The sequence below is a fragment of the Sitodiplosis mosellana genome, unplaced genomic scaffold (genome assembly GCF_009176505.1).
Source record: "Sitodiplosis mosellana isolate CC-2019 unplaced genomic scaffold, AAFC_SMos_1.0 Smas_scaffold_6226, whole genome shotgun sequence".
Lineage (NCBI taxonomy): Eukaryota > Metazoa > Arthropoda > Insecta > Diptera > Cecidomyiidae > Sitodiplosis > Sitodiplosis mosellana.
In genome coordinates this window covers 6336710-6359125 of record NW_022601467.1, presented here as the reverse complement: position 1 = coordinate 6359125, position 22416 = coordinate 6336710, and the positions used below count along the sequence as shown (strand labels likewise).

General features: G+C 37.8%; 5 protein-coding genes across 5 annotated transcripts in view; 2 read left to right on the top strand and 3 right to left on the bottom strand.

The window, feature by feature from the left end:
- LOC129579121 (protein mesh) overlaps nt 1–973 on the bottom strand; it is a 36160-nt gene extending 35187 nt beyond the window's left edge. The window contains exon 1 of the mRNA XM_055468785.1: nt 1–973. The gene's annotated coding sequence lies outside the window, so the exon portion shown is untranslated.
- A 1490-nt stretch (nt 974–2463) lies between these two features.
- On the top strand, nt 2464–8079 carry LOC129579124 (probable 2-oxoglutarate dehydrogenase E1 component DHKTD1 homolog, mitochondrial). The gene is made up of 10 exons (XM_055468792.1): nt 2464–2974; nt 3133–3427; nt 4232–4361; nt 4566–5122; nt 5282–5469; nt 5571–6218; nt 6298–6715; nt 6894–7409; nt 7519–7592; nt 7670–8079. The coding sequence occupies exons 2-10, from the start codon at nt 3289–3291 to the stop codon at nt 7787–7789; spliced, it is 2790 nt and encodes a 929-aa protein (XP_055324767.1). The 5' UTR covers nt 2464–2974; nt 3133–3288; the 3' UTR covers nt 7790–8079.
- Nucleotides 7840–21831, bottom strand: LOC129579122 (chaoptin). Its single transcript, XM_055468790.1, has 22 exons — nt 21519–21831; nt 21217–21447; nt 21059–21125; nt 20608–20987; nt 20099–20532; nt 19881–20024; nt 19187–19406; nt 18879–19103; nt 18685–18771; nt 18335–18469; nt 12256–12330; nt 12063–12168; nt 11477–11607; nt 11198–11311; nt 10936–11078; nt 10633–10774; nt 10111–10469; nt 9919–10033; nt 9563–9850; nt 9168–9409; nt 8730–8940; nt 7840–8565 (listed from the first exon to the last, which is right to left on the bottom strand). Exons 1-22 carry the CDS (start codon nt 21519–21521, stop codon nt 8446–8448), a joined length of 3972 nt encoding a protein of 1323 aa, XP_055324765.1. The 5' UTR covers nt 21522–21831; the 3' UTR covers nt 7840–8445.
- On the top strand, nt 12804–14164 carry LOC129579127 (probable rRNA-processing protein EBP2 homolog). The gene is made up of 3 exons (XM_055468796.1): nt 12804–13028; nt 13117–13203; nt 13280–14164. Exons 1-3 carry the CDS (start codon nt 12936–12938, stop codon nt 14048–14050), a joined length of 951 nt encoding a protein of 316 aa, XP_055324771.1. The 5' UTR covers nt 12804–12935; the 3' UTR covers nt 14051–14164.
- Nucleotides 14041–18159, bottom strand: LOC129579123 (uncharacterized). Its single transcript, XM_055468791.1, has 4 exons — nt 17640–18159; nt 17372–17542; nt 15958–17157; nt 14041–15882 (listed from the first exon to the last, which is right to left on the bottom strand). The coding sequence occupies exons 1-4, from the start codon at nt 17766–17768 to the stop codon at nt 14347–14349; spliced, it is 3036 nt and encodes a 1011-aa protein (XP_055324766.1). The 5' UTR covers nt 17769–18159; the 3' UTR covers nt 14041–14346.
- Nucleotides 21832–22416: the final 585 nt, after the last annotated feature.

The window sequence follows — 22416 nt, the reverse complement described above, 5'->3', positions numbered from 1 at the left end:
CTTATTTCGCATGTTTGCGCTTATCGCTTTATCATTTTTCTTTTATTTTTTCTGTGTGTTCCAACAATGATAAGGCATTCGGAGCTTCAATTATGTTCGTCGCTGATAAACATTATTACACCAAACGAATTGTGCTATGGAATTCCAAATGAAGGTGCGAACGACGCGAGCGCTCGCGCGCACGCATAACGAACTTGATTGTAGAGAGATACACCGTTATTCACCGTTGATTACAAACATTTGTGATTTCGTTGGAAAAAAAATGTTTCATCGCGCATTATTATTCTCATGCAAACAAATGCTATGGAATTGAGCCAATGAGTCATAATCTCTTTTGACAGCAATTTGACTGCAAACTATGAAGTAAATCGAGATTGCGGTTTTGAAATACGTTCAACTCCACCATTCGTACTCTCGACAGCAATGGAAAACTGCCAACCAGAAGTAGAACGCAATCGAATTTTTAGTGCAACTCATTTTAATTTTCCATTCAATTGCGAGTCGAAATGAAATTCCGTGAATTGCAAACGAAATGTTATGAAGTGCCAGCAAAATCGTTGGCGAACACTTTTCGTAGACGTAGTCAATTCTAGAATATCTTCTTCATTGTGGAAGAAGATGAAGAAGAACAACGGTCTGTATTCAAGCGAAAGTTTGGAGTCAATGTACGTATTTTCCGTCGATTATCCCCATAACACGGATGAAGTGCCAAATTAACAGAATTTTATGCATTTCCTTCCTTTTATGTTTCAAAATATATTCAAAACAACGCGCGTCTCTTCTGAGACTCCTACGGATGTTTCTCAAATAACAAGTAAGTATGTTGTACGCTGTTCCGTTGGTTATTCCAAAATGCCTTACATCGAACCGCGCTGCGTCAACTTCAAACGCAAAATCAAATTCCGTCTTTTTTTTCTTCGAAAAAAAAAGCATTGATGAATCAATGGTTGTTTAAGCATGTCATTTATGCTGGTATCGCTTGGAAAAGAGAAAAGAAAATTACCATGGTTTATAATACAAGACTTGAACAGCAAATATGTTTGTGCGTATATCGTTGGGATTTTGTGTATCCCCAAGGGTAAGCTACATCCAAAAGAATCTTTGAAGTTTTTGTCGAAAATATTGAAATATGTCTACTACATTTTGAATAACAGTCAATTTTCATTTTAATCAAATTTTTTTCTCCACCAGTTCATGAGAGAACGGTTTTTCTTTCTGCGACGCATATTTTTCTTAAAAGATAAACAAAATAATCAAAGAGTTACGCTGTGAATGTGTTAGTGAATGCATGCGAAACACGTACGATATGCTAAAGTAATTCAATTGAAGTTTTATTTCATGAGAAATGCCTGTGATTCACCTGTTTACTTTACGATAGCTACTAGTTATAAGTCATTTACTGCTCATTTACGGTGACTAATGTGTACAAATAATATCGATCAAACGATAGATTCGGATTGATGTTTTATTTGGTTTTCAGTCGAAAATAGCACTGTATGACTAATTTATTCTTGATATCTACAAAATTGAATTTCGACTCGGAATTTAATGATCGAATAGAGTTCATCCGGTCGGCAACATTTCAGATACAATTAGCAAAATGTTCCAAAGTGTTAGAAAAAATAAATATGTTTTAATCAAAGCGCCTTCGGCTCGAATACTGCAATACAAACAAATTCTTCATTACCTCACCTTACTCGGTGCTCACTACTCAGATAAATTGGCAATAAATGCCAGTGCAAACAGATAACATTCAGCTCGAGAGGAGTGTGTATTATCACTGCGTGCATGTAGCACATACACAGAGTATAAACTTTAAAATGCATATAGGCATTTTACGTTCACAATTAAATGGTGATGTTGATATTTCTGTACGTTAAGTGATGCGTATACAAACACACAGAGCGAGAGAAGGATAGAGAGAGAGAGAGAGAGAGAGAGAGAGAGAGAGAGAGAGAGAGAGAAGTATAAAGATTGTATTGTGAAGTGTGACGACGAGCTAACGAATAATAAATTTACATATTCATTCAGAGTAAAAAGTAAAGTCGACACACAAACCATGTATCTCTAATTCATGATGTTTCTTTTCCGTCATTTCTATAGTGTACTCTACTGGGTGACATACTACAGAATAAATTTTGTATAAATATGTATGTTATAAATACAGGAGAGGAAGAAACGCTATAAAAATAAACAACAAATAGAAAATACGGTTGTATGTATGCAGGCGCACAGGCAAGCAGGCAAGGCATATAATCTAGTATGGCTAAGAGTTGTTCAAATGAATGCGAACGTTGAAACGAAAGAATGAGCACAATGTTCGTTCATCAACAAAAAGTTAACGTATGTAAGTATATTTTGAATGAGAGACCGCTTGTGAAGAGTGTAAGAAAGCACAACAAAAATTGAAAGTGAGATGTGTCAAGTCGACGAGTGTATGCTCACGCATGTATGCGTTCTGTCGGTCTTGTCAACAGTGAACAACAACAATAATAGCAACATTCACACCAGTGCCACAGTAGTTCGATTGGTTAAACCAAGTTTTCAAAAGATAATATGATCTCAATTTCAATCTGTTCGGTATCTGTCTAAATTCGTTTCTAAAATGCACCGAGAAATAATTGAATTATTACATTTTTGACATTTCATACAACAATTGCCATGTATTTAAAAGGCAATTCCGTCTTTTCGTTTGCAAATCGAATGAAAACAACGTTTAGCACGTAAATAACAGCCGGTTGTGAATTTAGTGGCAAACAACGAGGTACAGAGCAAACCAAAAGAACAGAGACATACAGAAACAGAGAATGAGAGAAACAGAGGGCGTGAGAGTGTGTGTGTGTGTGTGTGTGTTAACGCGTTATCAAAATATATGAATTTACATTTGAGAGGAAAATAAACAAAATTATCAGCTGGTCGCTTAGTAGCCTAAGCACGGCTACGTGATTTTGACGATTCATTTCGTTTTCAACTGGTATTACAAATAGATCAATATTTATTTGATTTCGCAGTAACAACCAACCGTATTTCATTCATTGAAACTAAGTATTACAAAAATTATCGTGTTGATGTAGATTAGTGATAGATCGATCCTACGTTCGGTGAATTATTTATATTTAATTTATTCGATAGAAAAAGAGATAAGGTTAAGAAAGTGAGAGAGATTGAAAGTGTCGTGCGCGCGCGAAAAATAGAGAATTTGCCAACGCTAGCTATTGAGCCCCTCAGTTGTTGTTGCTGCTGTTGCTGTTGTTGTGTAGTTTTTGCTCTCCAATTAAAAGCATTGGAATGTATCGGTTTATGATTGAACGCACAATATTCAATCAATTGCAGCGTCAGGCAATCAGCGCGAGCAAGCGATATTATCAATGCAGCGGAATCGGGGTTTATGGCTATCGTCCCAAAAAGGAGGTTGAATCATTCGAGCGTAAGTCAGTCGCTTCTTCAATTTTTTTTCGGTTTGGTCAAGCCAAAAAAAAGCCAATCAATACATAATTTCGACGGTCCATTGAAACATTCCATTGGAAACAATTCTGCTCGTTAAAGTTGTTGGTTTCATGTTTAGTTATTGGATTTTCTTCTTCGCATTGTTGTCGCTTCTCATCAAGAAAATGGAACGTTCGTTATTATTCGGATCATATACACACACAAGTACATACGCACGCATCAAAGATACTAAAATTTCTTTAATCACATCACAGCCGCTGATAAGTGCCACTTTTGGTGAGTGAGCGAGTGAGAGGAAGAAGTATCAAATTATTGCGGCAAGAAGTGAAAGAGAGAGAGAGAGAGAGAGAGAAAGAAACGAAGAAAGAAAATGCCAACATATTGTTTAGAGCTATTCAAAATTGCTTTACGACGTGTTTTCGTTATCTCGAAACAACAATATTTGAACACAAAAGCTATCAAGATAGTTAAATTGTAAGCAAAAATCAAGAAAATAAATTAGATGAGAGAGCATTCTCTAGTATTTTTCTTTCGGTCATAAAACCAATGTAATGAAACAAGCGGAATTGTCTATCCTGGAATTTTGCGAGACTTCAAATGAATTAATGCAATGAAAGCCGTCTAAATGACCACACAAAGCAAAGGAAAAAGAGAGAAAAAACACGCGAAAATTCATTGAATTCCATTTGAGCGAAACGCAAAGCTTTCGTGCATTCTTATTTTGCTATTGTTACTATTGTTGGCACTAATTTTTTTTTATTTTTTTTTCCAAATGAAATTGCAGTCGACGATAATGTACTTAAGATTCGACAGCAGCAAAGTAATTTCTATCGATGGATTGAAGCGTTTCGCACACATTCACACCGCATCGCACAAACAAATCCCATTGAACTAGAGAAGAATAAGAATAAAAGGTATTTTCGTACACTTTACTCTATACTCCCATTCTTTCACTCGATCCATTGCATCATGTAATCCAGCGAAGCGCATTAACAAACAAAAAACACAAACACACAATGCTTTTGATTTCTTACTGGGGCAAGCTCGCTCACATCCATTTTCATTTCACGTTTTCGTTCGTCTTTGATTTAAAATGGCACAGTTTGTTTTGCTATTAGCCTTCCACCTGAATTGGAGCTGCATCGTTATGGACTCGACGAGCAACAAACACACAATTTTTGTGGTATTTTAAATAATGATATCACCAAAGGCACCGTTCGACAAGCGCAGGATTTCCTCAATCGTACCTATTGTGGCAGTGTTAGCATCGAATTTTCGTACATTGAATCGGAGCATGAGCGCGAATGGCTCACCGTGAATTATGAGAAATTTATCGCCAATGCAGATGATATATCGATTGATACGAAAAAAGAGATACTGGAACTACTGCTGAAATCACAAAACTGGGACCACTTTTTGGCGAAAAAATTCCCAAGTGTTAAACGCTATGGCGGTGAAGGTGCAGAGTCGATGATGTCGTTTTTTCGCCAATTATTATTATTGGCAGCTCAAAATGAGGTTAATAACATTGTGCTAGGGATGCCGCATCGCGGTAAATTGAATCTACTAACAACGATGCTCAAGACACCACCAGCAAAAATTTTCCACAAATATAAAGGAAACTCTGAATTTCCGTCCGGTGTTAAAGCAATGGGTGACATAGCAAATCATTTCCGTAATTACAATTTCTGTTTTTATTTTCCACTCTCCTCTTCGTATGGAAGAAATTATAAACAAAATAAATAGCGAGAGCAAATAAAGAACCAGGAGATAATATTGTGAGATATATTTGCTCCTTCACCACATATAACTGACTCCCATCGTTTGCTTGCAGATGTGAGCGAAGATTTTGAAATAAATGGCAATAAAGTTCATTTGACGATGCTGCATAATCCATCACATTTGGAGGCCGTGAATCCGGTATCGATGGGTAAAACGCGATCAAAGCAGCAATCTTTGCGCGACGGTGCTTTCAGCAGTGATGCTCACAAGCGATTTGGTACCAATGTAATTAATGTGCAGGTAAATCATTTGGTGATTTTTCCATCCATCCCACTTATTCGATTTGCAAATAGCTGCAATGCAAATGCAAAAACCAAACGAATTCACTCATCATTTTATAGTTGCACGGGGATGGCGCGTTCTGCGCACAAGGTATCAATCAAGAAATGCTTATGATGGCTGATGTACCGCATTTTGAGGTTGGCGGAACAATTCACATGGTAATCAACAATCAAGTGGGATTTACGACACCCGCAGAGCGTGGCCGATCAACGCGATACTGTTCCGATTTGGCGAAATGCATTATGGCCCCAGTATTCCATGTTAACGCTGATGATCCTGAAGCCGTCGATATTGTGACACGTTTAGCATTCGCATATCAACGAAAATTCCGCAAGGATGTTTTCATCGATTACATGTGCTTCCGACGCTGGGGTCACAACGAATTAGACGACCCGACATTTACAAATCCAGCCATTTATAAGATAATTCATTCGCGAAAATCAATTCCCGACAAGTATGCCGAACGATTGATTCAAGAGAATGTGGTTAGTGTGGACGATGTGAAAAAAATCATCGAAAATCATACACGTTACCTTACGGAAGAGTTGGATAGAGCAGACTCGTACAAACCCGAAGCATACTACTATCAAAGGGGATGGAAAGATCTCCAGCCGGCTTCATCATCAATCACAACATGGGATACCGGATTGGATTACAGTATTTTACATTACGTTGGCATACAGAGCGTCTCATATCCGCAACAGTTTGTAAATTGATTTTCAATCGCATTTTACTCGATGAATCGAGTTCATTGTAATTTTTTGTGTTTGTTTCTTCCTTTGCCAGACCATTCATCCACACATTTTAAAAACGTTCGTGAAAAATCGAAAAATACGACTGGAAACGGGCCATAGGATCGATTGGGCGACGGCCGAGGCGATGGCAATCGGAAGTCTTATGTATCAGGGCCATAATGTACGGATTAGTGGCGAAGATGTTGGACGTGGTACATTCTCGCAGCGGCATGTAATGCTCGTTGACCAGCAAACAAATGAAATGTACATCCCATTGAACGATATGTCGCACGGCAATGGTGGCAAATTGGAAATTGCCAATAGCATTCTATCGGAGGAGGCGGTGCTTGGCTTCGAATACGGTATGGCAATCGATAATCCAAACAATTTGATTATATGGGAAGCCCAATTCGGCGACTTCTACAATGGCGCTCAAATAATCATCGATACGTTCATTGCATCCGGCGAAAGTATGTAGAGTAATTGAATGTCATTGATTCTATTTTCCTAATTTCAATCATTTTCATTTTCGTTTTGCATGTTAAATTGATGTCGTCCTTATCGGTGCTCCATCGTCATCGTCGTCGTTGGTGTTGTTGTTGCTGCTGCTGCTGCGTTGCAAATTCGATTTGAATTGAATTCGTACAGCCAAATGGATGCACGCAAACGGTTTGGTTATGCTGTTGCCACATGGCTACGACGGTATGGCATCGGAGCACAGTTCGTGTCGTGTTGAACGGTTTTTACAGCTCACCGATTCGAAAGAATGTTCGCCCGAAGGCGACGACGTAAATTTACAAATTGTGAATCCAACGACACCCGCACAATACTTTCATGCGCTGCGGCGTCAAATGGTTCGTAATTTCCGAAAGCCTTTAATTGTTGTCGGACCAAAAACCCTATTGCGTTTGTCAGAAGCAACATCCGTGTACACCGATTTCCTGCACGGTACCACATTCAAGCCGGTAATCGAAGATGTAATCGCCATGGAAAAGGATCGAGTGAAACGTGTTATTCTATGTAGCGGAAAACATTATTATAATTTGAATGCATTCCGTGAGGAAAACAAAATTCGCGAAGTTGCAATCGTTCGCGTGGAATCGTTGTGTCCGTTCCCGGTGAAAGAGCTTAACGAATCCTTGGACTTGTATAAGAATGCCAAAGGTACATGCCAAACCGTTTTATAAATCTCGCTCGCTCTGAATTTTCTAATTTACAATTGAGAAACATTTGTGATAATTGTGTGCTGATTCTGAATTTTCCATTCCGATAGAATTTGTATGGTCACAAGAGGAGCCGAGAAATATGGGAGCATGGTGGTTCATTAGACCTCGTTTCGAAAATATGGTAATATCATGAAATACCATGAGATTGATTCGTCCGTTTTGTATTTTCGGTTCCACTCGTTTTTTTTTTCCTTTCAGTGCGGACAGAAAATCTCCTACCGCGGAAGAGATGAGGGCGCTACCACTGCCGTTGGAGTTTCATCTTGGCACAAAATTGAAGCGGAACGAGTCGTTGTGGATGCATTCAAGGGCCTTTAAAAAAAATTTCAATCGAAAAAACACACACACACAAGAAAACACATTGTAAATTGGATAGATTGTTTTGAAGTTGGAAATTAAATTTATTTTTATAAAACGGTTTGATTAGTCTATTTGAAATTGGCACAAGTAATTCACAGAGTAAAATGACGAAATGTTACAAACGAAAGAAGAGAAGAAAAAAAAAAAACGAAAACTCAAATGTATTAATATTGTAAATACGAATGTATAGAGTGTAGACTGTTTAATTAAATATTAAAATTTCTGTATGCTTTTTTTCCCTCATTTTATTTCTCTTTATTGTTTAAAATTGTCTATTAAATTTTTTGTGAAAAAAAAAAACAAAACGAATGCTATGAGTAAAATTTGCTTTATTCTGACGATGACACTTATGAAACGAGAAATCTCACAAACGAATTTATGCGGAGATATGGAACACGAATTAAATGAGTTATGTATAAGAAATATGATTAGGTTTCATTTAGTTCAAACGTTTCCATTTCAATGCACTCATGTTCTTCTTCGCATATTTCTGATTCTGGTGATACGCTGCGTTCTCTGTTTGTATCGCTTTTATTTTGATTGTAGATGCCCGAATAGATTTGTTCCAACAGTATATAAAACTCTTTAGACTCGCGATACAAGTAGAAAAGGAGTCATATCCAAAGGCCAACTATTACACTGCATACAGCAAATATGATTATTTCGAATGTTGATGAACTAACAGTGACCGAAGGTGCCGCATTCCATCCACATTCAAGCTCGGATTTAAGTACCTATTTTGCCGGGAAAAAAAGTACGGAGAAAGAAAACGAGTAAATAAGAGAAAGTGTGAAATGACGAATTGAGTGGTAGGATGTCGGTCGAATCGATGGATATAGAGATAATGCTAGTGAATGAAAATGAAATCGGATTGAAGTGTTTCATTTGCATGTACTACCTCAATCAATTGCTGGGACTGTTTATTTGAACAGGTCACTTCACGCAATTCATTTTCCAACCGATTCCCGTCGATGCCACAAGATGCACTGCGTTCGTAGACAGTTGAAGAATAGACAGGCGAATGAATGGGTGAACCGAAAACATCTTCACTCCATGTTTGAGCACCGCAAGCATATTGCCGTTGTTTTCGAAACCAATACTCCATCCATCTACAGCATCAATAAAATAATAAAATGGGGAGAGTGAGAAAAAAAGAAAACGGAAAAATCTCTTAAGCTTCTTTCCATATATTCTCTTGCAATGCACACATTTCACATTTTATTTTCCTTCCATCTCTGTGTCTGCGTGTGTCTGCGTGTGTGCGTGTGTGTGTGTGTCTGTGTGTGTGTGTGTGCACTGTGCATATCCTTTTCTAACAATGGAATTAAAACGTTACCCAACGTCACAGTCGCAACTAAATGAATTTCCAGCTATTTTCAAGTCGGTCAAATAGACACGTTCCGCCTCAAGTGGTCGCTGAGCCGTATTCGGATTGAACTGTTTAGTTAGCGCTTTGTTATTGTTGCTCACATCAATTGAGATATTTTGCACTCGACCTAATTGGCGGAAAGCTTTTTCCGGTATGCTCGTAATCGATGTATTGAATAATCGCAAGTGAAGTGATTTTGATTGAACACCCTGAAACGCACAAAATTCAAATATAATCAAATCAAATCGAGATTATTACGTGATGTTATCTTTGATGTGTGTGTCAGAGAGAAAGAGAGAGAGAGAGAGAATTTTATCTGTGCACAGTAATAACAATAGCAATGAAAATGCAATTTTACATACCTGAAGGATTGTCTCGGCAATCGACATGAATCCTTTGCCGCTAATTGTAATTTCACGCAATTTCAGTGGCAATTGTCCGGTCATTTCTTTGCGCAAATCCGTTGCAGCAACATTCTTATAGGTAATCTTCGAACCGGAAATCACTTTCTGTGGTTCGGGCGAGCTAATCCAGAGTTTTTGTAAATTCGACAATTTGGATACCACTTTCGGAATGTTAAAATCAGGAAGATCTGCATAGGTGGACAATTGCAATGAACGCAGTGACGTTGATTTGCCCAATGCACCGTTCTGAAAACCATACACAAACATTTCAATGAAAATTCTCACAAAAATATTTGCTGCCAAACAATAATTACTTCTAATATGCTCAAGTGCAAGCTAGAAATGTCCAAATAATCCAGTTTATCCAAAATACCGCCGAATGTATTGTTGTGTATGGCCGTTATCGGATTTGCACCCAACGACAATGACCTAGTTTCAATGGAACATTTATTCATTTACCAATTTTTGCTAAAGTGATTTCAGTCATTTGAAAAAAAAAATGTTACCTCAATTGCGGCAACGCATGAATCAAACTGGGAACAGCTGTTAAATCGTTTCCGCTTACGTCCAACGATCGCAGCGACGATAAATTGTATGCCAATTCTTGTGGAACGAATGGCAGTGAATTGCGTGACAAATGCAATGCTCTCAAGCTGGGCAACGTTAATTCCGGCACCGATGTTAGTGACACATTATTCAGTGTTAATGTAAATAAACAATCCTCTAGCCCCAAAAACGCTTTATCCATAACTTTTAACTCATTGTTGTTCGATAAATCTAAATAGGTTAGATGCGGTAGCGTTGTAAATGCAGCATCATCAAGTCGAAATAGGCGATTGTTCGATAGATTCAATGTGGCCAGTGACTGAGAGTCATGTGCGGAAAAGCCACCGCAATTAAAATCAAATTAATCCCAAATTGATTGGAATTTGATAGCAGTACAAATTAGAGAGAATGAGATAAAAATAGACAGAGTGATAGACAGATTGTGTGTGTGTGAGGAGAGAGAGGAATAGAGTGCTACTCACGCGAAACTTGTTCGATAAGTCCATGCTGTGTATTGCAACGATTCCATTGTGCGATAGATCGAGATTACAAAGCGCTAGTGCAGCCATATTCGTCATGGACATGACCGGAATTTTCGTGATCAAATTGTGAGACAAATCCAAACTGTTTGGGAAATTGAATGACAGAGAAAATGTACACTTTCAGCATTTTGCAGGCAATTTGATATATAGCAATGAAACAATATATCTATATGGGGTCTATAGATTCTTTCTCCCCCGTTGGGCGCGCGCGAGAGAATTGGAGAGTAAACAAAAAAAACATACGATTCAACACCGCCACCGGAAAACAGTCCATCTGGTAATGATCTTAAATTATTGTGTGATAAATTGACGATCCTTAGGTCAACATTGGATTTAAATATGCTCTGTGGTAATTCGTTAATGCTATTACGCGATAGATCAAGAACCTGTACGAAGAAAAAAGCAAACAAACGAGAGTATATTAATTTTTATCGGAATATTTGGTCAATGTTATCAATTTGAAAAGAAAAAAACAAAAACAACAAGAGAGCAAAGTATACATTACTTGTAGCTTTTTTGAGCTGACAAAACTGTCGAAATCCAATTCGGTAATCAGATTGTACGATAAATCGAGCCAATGTAGAAAAGGTATGTGTCCAAATATATCGCGTGTTGTATTCTGCGAATGCGAAAACAATCGAGGCCCAAGAAGCAGAAGCAGAAGAGGAAAAAAACGACATAGAACAAACACCCGATGGAATGAATAAATCGAACGATGGTCGAATTGCAAACGAAAACAAATGTATAAACAATGTTTGTGGGGTCACCATCAATATTTGCTTACCGTCAACTGATTATGAGCCAGATACAAGTGAGTCAATGATATTTCGGCCGGTCGAAAAAAGCCGGCCATTATGCCCGTTATAACATTGTGCGATAAATCCAATACCTTAATATTCGAATGGTACGCGGATCCTGTGTGATGACACAAATTTATTGCTACTCATCAGCCACATGCATATTTTTGTTTTATTTGGTTTGGTTTGTATGTTTGTTCATATATTTGGTTGTTTTTTTTTTCATTCAGTTTCAAAAATGTTTGAATTGAATATTTATTAAGATTGATTTATTTCAATGAATTTTTTTTTTGGAGTGGATAGATTTGGTTGTGTGACGGTCGGTAGTGTACATGGATTCAGTAGCAACGAGAGACAACAAGATGGTTTTGTGCAGTGCAGATAGATCATATTAAAGGAAAACATTCATAATTGATTGCTTAATCGATTATATTATTGGTGTTTGTTTTATTTTCGATTTGTATTTCTCGTCAAACGCACAACAAAACAAAAAAAAAGAAGGAAAAACCGTTGAGCGAGAGAAACACAGTTCATTTAATTTGCCAATGGTGAAAATTTGTAAGACATTCTTACCGGCTTCTGATCGTCCAATTGCAACATCGCTGCCACTATGATTCAGAGACAATTCGATAATCCGATTATGGCTAGCATTCACGTGTAATGATGATAATGTTCCAACCTATAGCAAAAAAAAAAGTTAACATATTTATGCGCTACTGACGACCAGCTCCAAGTCATTTTGCATCGTGTGCAATTCGTTGCGTACCTGATCACACATATTGAAATCAAAGGTGACCATCGAATTATATGCCAAGTCCAATAACTGCAATTCCGGAAGATTCTAAATAAATAAAGCAATAAAATAACATAAACATACGTGAAATTTCGATGGAATTGAATGTGATATGGTTTTTAATATAGTAATCATTTATTAAATCAACATCAAGTGATGATGTCAATAAAGACGAAACGTTCGACGTCGATGATGACAACTAATTAAATTGTCATTTCAATTAAAATTATGATGGTATATATTTGTCTTAGTTACGAACCATTGACCAAAAAACCAAAGCCATTTTTAATTTCAAGTCAAATCATATTCGGAATGTGTTGAATGTGTATGGCTTAACAAACTGTAGGTAATATGGATAATTGCGGTAAATGCATACCACTAGCGACATCTGTACGATAACCATGAATCGGAAAAGTTTCGATGTCGATACCACTAATCGGTTTAAACGAAGCCATTCAAGTGAAGTCATTCGCTCGTTCCATATGTACATGACTAAGTTCAGTGACATATTATTCTGACACATTCGGTTTATTGTGTTCTTAATCGTTGTGCCGCTCTTGTAAACACGTGTGAACCGAACAATTAAACACATTGAGTGTGGTACGAAGGCGACTTATAATTTTTCTTTCCATTCGAAAAGTGTTCTTACTGAAATGATTTCACACAGAAATATGACAGAGTTTGAAGTGGAAAGCATGTCAGAAGGCTCCGAGCCCGAAGAAGAATTGGATGATTCAGATTTGGAGGTAAATTTCAATGAAAATTATTTTGATTTGCTAATTACTTGTTGTGTGCCATGCGTTATCTTAACGATTATTTACATGTTATCCATAGTTGCAAGAGGCTTTTGCTCGTGGTGATTTGAAGCCCGGTTTGAACGTGGAAGTCAATGGTGGTAAAAGAAAAGCCGTCAACAATATTGTAAGTATTTTTGAAACAATTTCCCATGAATTAATGCATTTATTTTAATTTCATGTGTATGTTTTGTGCATTTCAGCTTGGTTTGAAGCAGAAGTTGGATAGTTTTAAATTGGATTTGCCATGGATTGAGCGCTTGGATATTATCAACGATTTGGCACCATTGGCTCCGGAGCAGGAGCTTCAATTGCAGAAATATGAACACAAACGGGCAAATTTATTTGCTGGAAATGCAAAAATCAAATCATTCACACCGGAAGAAGATCCAGTACTGAACGATTTTCGCCGTGAAATGTTATTTCATCGTCAAGCGCAGTCAGCCGTTGTGGAGGGCATCAAACGTTTACACGATTTAAAAATCCCAACCAAACGGCCCGATGATTACTTTGCTGAAATGGCCAAAACCGATGAACACATGCAAAAAGTGCGTGAGAATTTATCAGCCAAACAACAAGGACAGGCCAAATCAGAGCGTCTCAAACAGATTCGTGAACAACGTAAAATGGGTAAATTGATTCAGCGACAGGCTCGTGTGCAAAAGGAGACCGAAAAACGTGAAATGCTCGACAAATTGAAGAAGTTCCGCAAGGGAAAATTAAAGAATTTGGACTTTTTGGAAGATAATCGCAAATCAGGCGGTGCTAGTGCTGGTAAACGAACGGCAAGAGATAAGAAATTCGGTTTTGGCGGTAAAAAACGCGGCTTGAAGCGAAACACGAAAGATTCATCGATGGACACGGGTGGTTCGAAACCGTTCAATGCATCGCGTGGCGGTAACAAAAATAAAAAACCACCAAAACGCTTAGGCAAAAATAAACGAGTCAAAGCAAAGGCCAGAGGTGGAAGATAAACTTTCTCTTTTTACTTTATTCTCTTTTAGAACTCTAACAAAATGTAAGATAACGCTGTCAAACTTAAAAACAAAAATAATAAAGAGACAAAAAAAAATTGAAAAAACATCCAATTCATTTATGTAGTTGTGTTTTTTGTTGGATTATTTTCGTGTGGTTAAATGCTTGGAAATTCGTTTGTTTTTCTTTTCTTTTCTTTTCTTTTCTTTTCTTTAGCAACCGATAGTGTTTGTTATCACTCGTTTTGTAAATGACTCAGATTCATCATGCATACACGGATGTCATCGTCAATTGTTCAATAATGGTAATCTTGAACGGCATGCGTTGAATTTGTTGGAAGTAAAAATACTGGATTGATGAATTGTGTATTTTGCACTTGTTGTGCCTGTGAAATGTGCATCTCGTAGAGATTCGATGTGCACATTCCTTGTTCGGGCATAGTCATGCTGGTGCTCATGCTGGTGCCCATGCTGTTCATGCATGAATAGTCGACGTACGTTTGTATGGGATTTGGCTGCACGGGATGCGGTTGGTAACTTTGAACATTCTGAATCTGCAGTCCGGTCATATTTTGGTTCGGCATTATCAACGGTTGCTCTTTGTACACGACATTTTGTTGATAGCCTTGAGATTCAATTGGATGTCGTTGGTTTGGTACTTGCAAATCAGTTAGGTCTTTGACTTTTAATCGTGGCGATGTATCCAAGTACGGATCGACAGCCACATTTTGATTCCATGCATCGTATTGTGGCTGTGGTGGAAGCGATGACAGGGATGCAAGTGGTGGTGGTTGCAGCGGCGGCTGCTGCTCTTGCTGCTGCTCGTGCTGCTGCTCCTGCTGCTGCTCTTGCTGCTGCGGTTGAACCCAGCCATTGCAAGACTGAACGGGCACTTCGGGATAATTGATGGGATAATTTTCCATGGGCTCAGCTTCAGGTTCTGGCTTGATCTGAATATCCGTATCGTTGTATACGGCTGATGTTGGGAGGAACGTACTTGAGACTGTTTGATCTTGACTCACTTGCAAGTCTTGTCTATTTTGTGCTTTGAGCGGTGTCGATATGGTGGTGCATTGCACGAGTGTTTCGCCGATTGTCATTGGCTCGACCAATTTTCTTGTCGCCACCGGCTGTTGTTTGTTTGACGAAACTGTCACCGGAATATGTCTCTTTGGCGCTTTCCGTATCACCGTTTTCATAACGGCTTCATTCGTCCGTTTCTTCCAGTTTTTACCGAAATTCTTCTTTTGATTTTTGCTCGATTTGGTAGCTCCACTGGCAACGGCCATTGGATTAATGGCTTTTTTATCCACATCCTGTTTTGCTCCATCGTTCGCTGATACATCGAAATTTTGTTTTTTCTTGTGCGAGAGGGTATAATGTGCCCGGTATGCTTTACGATGAATAAATGTACGATTGCATAGTTCACATCGCATTTCGCCCGATAGAAGGTGATTTGGTTCCTGACCTGCAGCCGGTTTTTTGTGTACTGGTTTTCGGTTAGCTGGTCCAGGTTTTCTGAGTAGATCAGGCATCAAACTGTTTACTTGCATCGATGGTTGTTTCGGTGAATCAGGCTTTTTAACCGGCTCTTCATTTTTCAATGGGTCCCGTTTCAGTAATAACATTGTTCGATACTTGACACCGTGCTCACTCTCGAAATGCGACTTCAAATCTTTGATGTTATCATGGAACGATTTTTCACAGATCATACAATAGAACAAACAGGCGCCATTGTTCCAATGATCAAGGATGCTTTTGTTGTTCGTATGCAATTTCCAACAGTTCACGCACCGAATATATTGATTATCATCCAGATTCAACATACGACCCTAAAAAAACAAGTATTTTCCATTGAATAAATTACAAATATTCCGAAGGAACAAGAACACTTCAATACAACTTACGCGTCGCAATTTTGGTTTCAATACTTGCACAGCGTCGATTTTATTCAATGATACGTGCAAATGATCCATATTATGCTCAGCCAATTGCTTTTCGTCGGCGAATGTTTTTGTGCAGTAAGTACAGGAGAATTTCTGTCGTTTGCTTGATGGTCCCGCTCGATAGGTGTGCAAACTGGTAATATTTGATATTTGTAGACTTGATGGCGCTTGATCGCTTTTTCGCGGTTTGAACACCGAAACCGATGACGTAATGTTGAATAGTGGCTCAATCTTCAACGGGATTGGCATTTTGGAATCGAATTTGCTCGCAGGGTCTTTGGTCATCATTCGCGATTTAAGGGGCATAATACTGATTTCGTTTCTTTGTTCGAGTAGGCGAAGGCGTGAGTCCAAATTGGCCGGCGATGACACTGATAGCGCAACCGAGCCCATGGAATCATTGATGTTTTGAGTGAGCTCAGCCACTTTTGGGATACATTTCTTGCGTTTTTCTTGTGACTTCTGTTTGTCATGTAAAATTTGTTCGTACATAAATGCTTCGTCAACCAATTCTTCGGAATAATTGATGCGACGTCTTTGTCGTGGCTGTATACTGGGCGATGTATCCAGGCTCATCTGTGGCGATTTGGTTTTTTCTGTCAAAGGCCCCAAAACATCATGGTCATGGCTTGCAGCTGGCTCTTTTTTCATTGTGACTTTTTTCTTGGGACAAACTTGCGGTTTGGACGATATAACATTGTAATTGAATGGCTGCGCTGTACGACGATTGACTCGTGTTCGACTTACAAGTATTTCATTCTGCGAAATAATTTCCAAAATGTCATTTCTGTACTTTTTATACGGCATTTCAGCCTTTGGAATGGTGTTTTTGTCAGTCGGCTGTACGATGACCGGATTCAAAACTTGCTGTTCAACTTGAGCCTTTAGCCGGCGTTTCAGCTTTCTACTTCGAATGTAGCCAGCGAATTTTTGTCGCTTCTGACGTCGCTTCTTATCACGTTCCTTTTCCAATTGTTTTTGCTCAAATTCAATGTCAGGGGTCGTTTTTTCGGCGACGCTAGCCATTTCTTCCTTTGGCACCTCGTCATTTTGCTGAATTGGCTGCACGTCGTTGCTATCCAATGGATCTTGTAAATCATTATGATTCTGCTCATGAATCATGTATGCATCGACTTTTTTGCGTATTTTGTCAATTTCGCCCTGAAATAAAAAATCATGATTCATCATTTTGAGGTTTTTGTTTTATTAAACAGCCGGTTATGAATTGTTTTTTTTTCTTTCTAAACTGAGATTGGCATTTAATATAAAACGTTCTCCCGTTAAACTAAGTGCATTGGTAACATTTTTCCCAGAGAGTCTGTTTGTTTGTTTATTTGAATTTTAATTAAGGTTTGAATCGAAAATGTCCACTTACACTGTAATGTTCTTCGATTTGTAAATATGGATGCGATGAATTTGTTTGCTGAATTTCGTCGCGCCATTTTTTGTCCAACGTTTGGAATCTCTTGATTTTTATGTAAAACACATTGACATCTTGTTCGCACTGAATACAAATTCGATTTGGCAACGGATCATTACCACCAATCTAAACAGAAACACCAAAAAGAAGATATTGCGCAAAAAATGGTAGATTTCAGCACTGAATATGACATAATTTGCGAATTTATCCCACAATTACTTACCAACAATGAAAAGGTTTCTTGTACTTTTGATAGTAATTCGGCACTGTTTTCATCGTTCAGTGACCGTCCGTTCTCGTTTTTGCAGCCACACAGTCGACATAAACTTTGATTTATCCGACTCTCGGTCATTTTGCAATTCGATCCGAATACAAAATTTTAAACAAAAAAACACAACAACACTTATCCAAAAATGAAACTGAAAAATGGTCAAAAGAAACTAAAAATGATTTGTGCGTAAGGGGAAAAGAGTCGCTTTTTAATGCGATTTTAAAATGCGAAACATTTTGGTCTGTCGCTTTATTTTGAATGTGTATCGTTAGTTGAATGTGTGTATCCCTTTGTATTAAACCAAAATTTCGTCAATTACATTTGACAGACAGTCAAGAAAATGAAGGAATCTTATGTTAAGTGCGCGGTAACGCTAACAATACACTAGCACAACAGGCAATTTTGACAGATACACACATCAACGAACTTGTTCGTTGTGTGTAAGGAGTGCACACAAATCGAACAACAGTCGCACACAACCAAACCACGATGTATACGTGTATGGGTATGTGTATGGCACATTTGAAAAAATTCAAATGAACGGATCCGTTGAAATTCCAACAACGACCCGAATTTTTTAATTATTATTACGAAAAGCCATAAAATAATTTTTTTTTCAATACAAAATATGTAAATGATCTAAAAACCTGAAATGCTTCGTCCGATACAAGATCCAATTTGTTGCCTCGCAGTGTTAAATATTTCAATTTGTTGAGATTCATAAAGGCCCCCTTCTCAACAGCTGTTATACGATTGTCATCTAGCTGAAGTCTTGTTAGCTCCTGAGAACAACAAATATTTAATGAATTAAAAATGATAAATTGATTAATTTTTTTCGTTCGAAAGATAAAGAATGCAGTGAACGCCATTTGAAGCCATTTTACATTTGGAAATAGTGTCAAATTCGCTTCAGCAAATGACATTTGACCCAGAAAACTGTTTGTTTTAATTTGATTTAGCAAAAATGTATGTATTTTTCTATCGATTTCATACTAACTTTTAGGTCAACAAATGTATTCTCCTCGATTTTCTTCATGCTATTGTAATGTAGTGCTAGTATTTCCAGTTTGGAGTGAATATCACCCTACGTATGCAAAGATAGATAAAGAGAGAGAGAGAGAGAGAGCGAGAGAGAGAGAGAATGGTTTCATTATACAATTCGGCGTTGTGATCGATCGCTAGAATAGAAACCTGGAAAGTGCCTTTCGATATTTTTTCAATCACATTGTCATTGAGTTCGACGGTTCGCAAATTGTTTAGGAAATGGAAACTTGTATCGCTTATGGATTTCAGTTGATTATTGCTTAAATCGAGCTCTTGCAATGAAGTTAACGTGCGGAATGATTGCGCTGGAAAAGCGGTAAATGAGCCAGATAATCCGTGTGCAATTTTCAACGATGTCAATGAGTGACCAATCTAAACATGGAAAAAAACACACAAACACATGAATTATTTGTAAAGGAAGAAGAAACAAACAAAACTAAATCCATTTGCATTACCTCCGTAAATGCGTCGGTATCGATTGAACCGATGTTATTTTCGCTGAGATCTAGTCGACGAACGCCTCGTATGTGTCGGAACGTATGTGATTTGATTGATTCAATTGAGCTTTGGGTAAATTTTACGTCTTCCAGTTCAACGCCATAATCTATGAAAAAATCGGGTGCTAGATTTGAGGATGATAGCATGCCAACTGACAATGATCGGAGACTTCGCATTCTGAAAATTAGTGAACAATAAAATTTCGACTCCTCTAAACACATGCTAGGGGCATTTCTCACACAAAAAATTTGAGCAAATGTGCAAAAATGTCTATTATTTCTTCTTTTTTATTGAAATTGTAAGAAAATGTACTGAAATGACGATATTGCTTGAATAAAAGTGTTCTGGAAGTGGGTTTTGGTGGATCTCAAGGATCGTTCAGAACTGCTCCCGGTTCTGGAAGTAGATCTTCAGGATGGGCCAGGGCATTGTCAAACCGGATCTGGTCCATCCTGAGGATCCACCAAAACCCACTTCCAGAACACAAGTTCAGTGTAAATGAACATTTATTTACACGAATAGATAAAAATTGATCGAATCGGACCGAACGGAAGAAATTTTTCAAAATTTATAAGAATTCATTTATTCTTTTCGTGAGAAATGCCCCTAGAACACATGCGTAGGTGTGTAAATTAATCAAATTCCACTCACTGATTGAAATTCTTTAGATTTGTTCCGCCATTATGTTTGCCACTCATATCGAATTTTTCGATGTACGGCCAAATAGCAGAAAATACCTCACTTAGTTGCATTTCTTTGTTGCTACCAAATTTATTATCTTTGATGTTTAGCGCTCTGAAAAATTTATAATTGTTTTTAACATCAAAAAGAAAAATCGGCGAATTTTCAGGGAAACGATGGAAAATTACTTGAATTCAGTGAAGCCCTTCAAAAATTCCATTGGCAAAGCGGTGAGATTATTGCCAGATATATCGAGAATTTGCAGTGTTCTATCCAGTCCATCGAATGAAGCGGGTGAAACGAAGCTTAGGCCACAATGTCTAATATAGAGTTCGCGTATGCGTGCCGATTCGAACGCACGTTCGCCCAATGCGTTCAATGGATTACCATCCAAATAGGTTACGTTTACTACATCAAAGTGTGCAAATGACGCAGTCGGTATTTCCTCAATTCGATTGAATTCCAAATGCAGTACATCCAATGTTAATTTCGATGCGATTGTATCGTTCTCGATGCGAATGGTTTTAATTAAATTATGCGATAAATCGAGGACACGAAGGTTTCTTAACGGAGCTAATGCATTGTAAGGGACATCTCGAAGCGCATTATTTGATAACAACAACTGTAAAATATAGATTTGATCGCAAAATTAATCATCAGTTGATTCAGAATATATTGCACAAATGTTTAGTTAAACCTTGGCCAGTGATGGCATCCCCTCTTCAAATATGCTCGGATCAAGATAGGCGATATTATTTCCAGACAGGTCAATCGTATCCAATTTGGGTAATGATGTGAATGCGCCACGAGGTAAACTATCAATTGAATTATCAGCCAAAATTAACCGTTCAAGTGATCCGTCCAAGCCGAAAAATGAATCCAATTCAATGCAATCGATGTGATTATTACTTAAATCTAATAATTTCAACTTTTTCAAATTGTGTAATGCACGCGACGGCACTTCAACCAATTGATTGTGATGAAGTGATAATTCCCACAGTGAACGTTCTAAGCCATCGAATGCACCTTCTAGCACTTCTCCCAATGGATTGTGTGAGATTTCAATGCGATAAAGTCCTTCATACGAATAAGAAACAAGGCTTTAATGGTTTATTCGGCGGTAAACAATCTGAAAAATTCAAAATTACCAGTTCCTTGCAAGAAGCTTGACGGTAGACTCTGTAGACCAGTGCTTTCCATGTGCAACATAAACACCTATTTTTATTATGGTCAAAGATCATTTTTAAAACCGATCATACAAATCGTACATTTCACAAAGAAACGAACAAAAGGATTGACGACGTACTTTTGAATTGTTGAGAGTTCTTGGAATGGCTGGATAGGGAACATTTTTGCATTGTATGATACCGAGATCGTTGGGTGATGCTTTTGAACATGTACACAATGGGCTAAACAAACATGGTGGATGTTTATTACTTTCCAATTCACGTGCTCCGACTAATGATGCCCAAACCATGAGTAGCATTGTAACGATTACCAGGGCATAGCCGAATCGTATCAGCGCATCTACTTGATTCTGTTTGATTGCACATTCAAAATTTGATTAATCCAATTGCTAAAAGCACACCATCACACCAGTTAACTCACCATTATTTTTCCACTCTATCTTTCCACTTTATAATCTAAATCAAACCAAATCAATCAATTTTGTTTTACTTTTGGTGGAGAAAATGCCACATTTTCTCAAAATTGTCACTTGTTTGCATACACGCCAAACTTTGAACACTGATTTTTGTTTTTCGACAGACACAACCGGGGGGGAGAGTACGGAACCAGTGCTCGAGCACTTTGCTTGTTCAAATTATACAGTTATTTACCACGTCCGTACGTCTTCTTTGATCGGCTTCCGTACACTTACTATGTGTGCATGTAGATAGATTCTGGTGGCGGGCTGAACAACGCTTTGGTCATATTAAATTTACGCATAGTCCACGTACGAGAACTAATTGGATTTTCAAAACAAAATCGCAAAACATCGATTGCAGAGAGAGAGAGAGCGAGAGAGAGAGAGATCGAGAGACAATACAGAAGAATGACGAACGACACACAATGTAACTCAAAAAGGAAAGGAATCAAATTTCAACATACACTGTACTTTTTACACCGACGATCCGACTTTTTGAGAAGCCATTGCTATAGTTGTGGCGATATTTGAAAAGAAAAAAAAACAATAAACAAATTGATATGTAATATATGGTTCATCCCACATAATTTGACGAATTTTACTTTAGTTTGGTCTTTAATTCATTATCTCACAAATTCTGACGGGCAACAGAAGCACTTAATTGAATTTTAATTGGACAAAGTCGTTCCACAACTACAATTAAATTAGAGAGCTATTGGACATAATTTTGATAATGGTGCTTTATATCAAAATATTTAGGGGGGAATTTAAGTGATCAGATGATTCGTTTTTTTTTCAAACGAAGAGAATAAATGAGGAATTAATTTGGATGACAAACGAACCTTATCATATGTGCAATGC

Bases quoted from the DNA above. Each gene is read 5' to 3' on its own strand.
- LOC129579124 (XM_055468792.1), top strand. From the start codon at position 3,289: ATGTATCGGTTTATGATTGAACGCACAATATTCAATCAATTGCAGCGT. The intron at 4,362-4,565 runs GTATTTTCGTAC...TTTTGCTATTAG, and splicing joins GAGAAGAATAAGAATAAAAG to CCTTCCACCTGAATTGGAGC. The intron at 5,123-5,281 runs GTAATTACAATT...GTTTGCTTGCAG, and splicing joins TGACATAGCAAATCATTTCC to ATGTGAGCGAAGATTTTGAA.
- LOC129579127 (XM_055468796.1), top strand. From the start codon at position 12,936: ATGATTTCACACAGAAATATGACAGAGTTTGAAGTGGAAAGCATGTCA. The intron at 13,029-13,116 runs GTAAATTTCAAT...TGTTATCCATAG, and splicing joins TGGATGATTCAGATTTGGAG to TTGCAAGAGGCTTTTGCTCG. The intron at 13,204-13,279 runs GTAAGTATTTTT...TGTGCATTTCAG, and splicing joins GAAAAGCCGTCAACAATATT to CTTGGTTTGAAGCAGAAGTT.
- LOC129579123 (XM_055468791.1), bottom strand. From the start codon at position 17,768: ATGACCGAGAGTCGGATAAATCAAAGTTTATGTCGACTGTGTGGCTGC. The intron at 17,158-17,371 runs GTAAGTGGACAT...TTTTTATTTCAG, and splicing joins AAATCGAAGAACATTACAGT to GGCGAAATTGACAAAATACG. The intron at 15,883-15,957 runs GTAAGTTGTATT...TTGTTTTTTTAG, and splicing joins TGAAACCAAAATTGCGACGC to GGTCGTATGTTGAATCTGGA.
- LOC129579122 (XM_055468790.1), bottom strand. The intron at 20,988-21,058 runs GTAATTTTGAAT...ATTCGTATGAAG, and splicing joins AAGCTTCTTGCAAGGAACTG to GACTTTATCGCATTGAAATC. The intron at 11,312-11,476 runs GTAAGCAAATAT...TCGCATTCGCAG, and splicing joins TGGCTCATAATCAGTTGACG to AATACAACACGCGATATATT.